Here is a 2,500-nt window from a genome sequence, read left to right as displayed (position 1 = left end):
AACACAAATGATACAAAATTCATAAAGAGGCTTGAAATCCTACACACTTTCACAAAGTAACAAATAAAGACAAGAAGCGCGTAATCACAACAGCATGAGTATCCGAGCCGAGCCGCCCTCACATGTTGTCGAGAGCGAAGTCGACCGCGTCCCTGAGGGCGTCGTCGGCACCTCGGAGGGCGCAGAAGTCGAGCAGGCAGCCGCCCTCGCTCGACGCCGGGAAGCCGAACACCTGGCGGGTCAGCTCGGCGGTCACGGCCTCGTCCACGCCGTCGCCCACCGCGAGGACGCCCGCGTGCAGGTGGTCCAGCACCGCCTCCAGGTCGTCGGCTGCGGGGGGGGAGGGGGTTATGTCACTGCCGTCACTGGGCTGCTGTCATCATTGAGAGGCAGTTCATATAGGATCTGGCTTGAATAAAGCATTTGTCGAGCGGAGAAAAATGTTTGATCGTTCATTCGGCAAAAATACAAGATCTATTTTCAGTGGAATAAAAAAAAAAAAAATCGGTTTTACCCAACTTATTTTTCGCAAACCTAGCATTCAGATCTGTTGCCAATCAACTACAATATCTGATAAATAGGGCGAGTAATTCACGAGCGAAGCGAAATGAAACGAAACTCGTAACTGATAAGGTAGATAACAAGAAAGGATTAGCTTTCGATCGCTGCGCGTTTACAACTTGTTTCGGTCACAAAGAAAATGCGATATGAATTGTGTTCATATAATCAGCCTTCATACCGTAAATAGTCAAGGCTTATACATGTATGCATACATATGCACATATATACATACATATGTACATATATACATACATACACGCTCATATACATGCGTATATACATGTATATATACATACACACACACACACACACACACACACACACACACATATATATATATATATATATATATATATATATATATATATATATATATATATATATATATATATATATATACAGTACATGTGTGTATGTAAAACAACAGGTCCACCAGTCAGTGTCCTTAGCAGCTCTCCCAAACGAGACGGACGAGGCAAACACAAGGGCAGGACTCCCGCCTCCCGCGACTCGCCCGGCTCGGCGAAGGCTCAAAGGGAGATCTCAGCCCACACTGAGATCTTATACAGCATTGAATATACGCAGGGCCCCGCCCCCCGACTAACCCATGCCGCTGAAGTCGGCGAGGAAGGCTCCGCTGGCGCAGACGAATCCGCGGCCCGTGAACGGGACCTGCTCGAGCGAGGCGTTGTTCATAAGGACCGCCCGGCGCTGCACCAGACTGTACAGCTGTACCAGGCCCTCCGTCAGCCCCAGGCCGTCCGCCGAAGGGGAGTCCGCGATGTGAGCCTCGCAGATTCCCGGGACGCTGTTCATGTCGCCCCAGCTCAGGTTGGGGGCGGTGGCGTCCATCTGTCGAGGGAGTGGAAGGGGCGCGTTAGAAACCAGCTTTGCTTTCAGCTCTCAGCTCACGGAAGAACAAGTCAGAACAGCAACAAAGTTAAAGAGCCGACAAGCTAAGGGGAGGGCACTCACGAAGCGGTCCTTGAGGCCGTCGAGGCGCTGGAGGGCGTGGCACGCCGCCGCCGCAATCCCGCGCAGGATCTCGGCCATTTCCGGGGCGGACTCTTTGCGTGGAGGCGCCTCGCCGGCGAGCAGGACGCCACACCAGGCCTCGCTGCCCCCTTCGGCGCCGCGGGACCCCGCCTGACCCGGAGCGATCGCTGGCGCTGCCTCCCGATTGCGTGTCAGGACCTTGAGGATGACGTCAGCCAGCTCCGCCGCCTCTTCCGAGAGCCTCGCCGAGACGCCCCACGACTCCGTCTCTGGCTCGTGGGAGGCGCCGGTGAGTCTGGAGCCGTTGGAAGCGGATGTCGCGTCGAGGGGCTTCTGGCTCGGTCCCTCCGGCTGTTGCGTGACGCCGACGGGCGAGGGCGAGCCCGAGGACAGGGCGCGCCTCGCCTGCAGGAGGAGTAGCGCGAGGCCGAGGGAGACCACGCCCATTCTTGCCATGCTCAAGATGTTTGCGATAGAGGTGTAGGGTTGTGCGTGGCTATCTATTTCATGATATAGAAAAGTAATTGATATGAATATACGCATACAGAATTATTTAATTACCAAGAAACATATACATCTTTAAGTAACGAATTAATCACACGAGTACTGAATACAACCTCCGGGTGCTCTTCTTGCTAGCTTACCTTCTCGTACTTGTACTGAGGTCGGAGCGGAGCGCCGCGTGTTTTTATAGGCGTCCGACTCACCTCTTGACATTATCTGTAAAAAAAAAAAATAAAAAAAAAACTCTTGCTTTCTCTATCTCTACCTTATCTCTAAAGCAATATTATAGTCTTGATACGTTTAGGTCTCTCTTAGCATCTCCCGCGTTATCTTACCATTTTACTCTCTCTTTTTCTTTCTCCCTCTATATATGTATTTACATTATATATATATATATATATATATATATATATATATATATATATATATATATATATAT

At 50.6% G+C, this 2,500-nt stretch overlaps 2 protein-coding genes across 3 annotated transcripts in view; both read right to left on the bottom strand.

Annotated features, from left to right (window-relative positions):
• LOC125027304 overlaps nt 1–2,196 on the bottom strand; it is a 12,885-nt gene extending 10,689 nt beyond the window's left edge. The window contains exons 1-3 of one of the 2 annotated variants that reach the window (XM_047616285.1): nt 1,537–2,153; nt 1,167–1,413; nt 1–330 (exon numbers count right to left, since the gene is read on the bottom strand). The exon at nt 1–330 is cut by the window's left edge and continues 119 nt beyond it. In XM_047616285.1, coding sequence (XP_047472241.1) covers nt 119–330; nt 1,167–1,413; nt 1,537–2,100 — 1,023 coding nt within the window. In that variant the 5' untranslated portion in view covers nt 2,101–2,153 and the 3' untranslated portion in view covers nt 1–118. Of the gene's footprint in view, nt 331–1,166; nt 1,414–1,536 lie in introns of both variants that reach the window. The other variant, XM_047616286.1, reaches the window with a different exon arrangement.
• Nucleotides 2,149–2,500, bottom strand: part of LOC125026897 — a 9,327-nt gene continuing 8,975 nt past the window's right edge. Inside the window, exon 4 of the mRNA XM_047615496.1 lies at nt 2,149–2,277. Within this exon, the coding sequence (XP_047471452.1) occupies nt 2,149–2,277 (129 nt within the window). The remainder of the gene's footprint in view (nt 2,278–2,500) is intronic.

This window comes from Penaeus chinensis, chromosome 7 (assembly GCF_019202785.1).
Source record: "Penaeus chinensis breed Huanghai No. 1 chromosome 7, ASM1920278v2, whole genome shotgun sequence".
Taxonomy (NCBI): Eukaryota; Metazoa; Arthropoda; class Malacostraca; order Decapoda; family Penaeidae; genus Penaeus; species Penaeus chinensis.
This window is presented reverse-complemented; position numbering and strand designations above follow the sequence as displayed.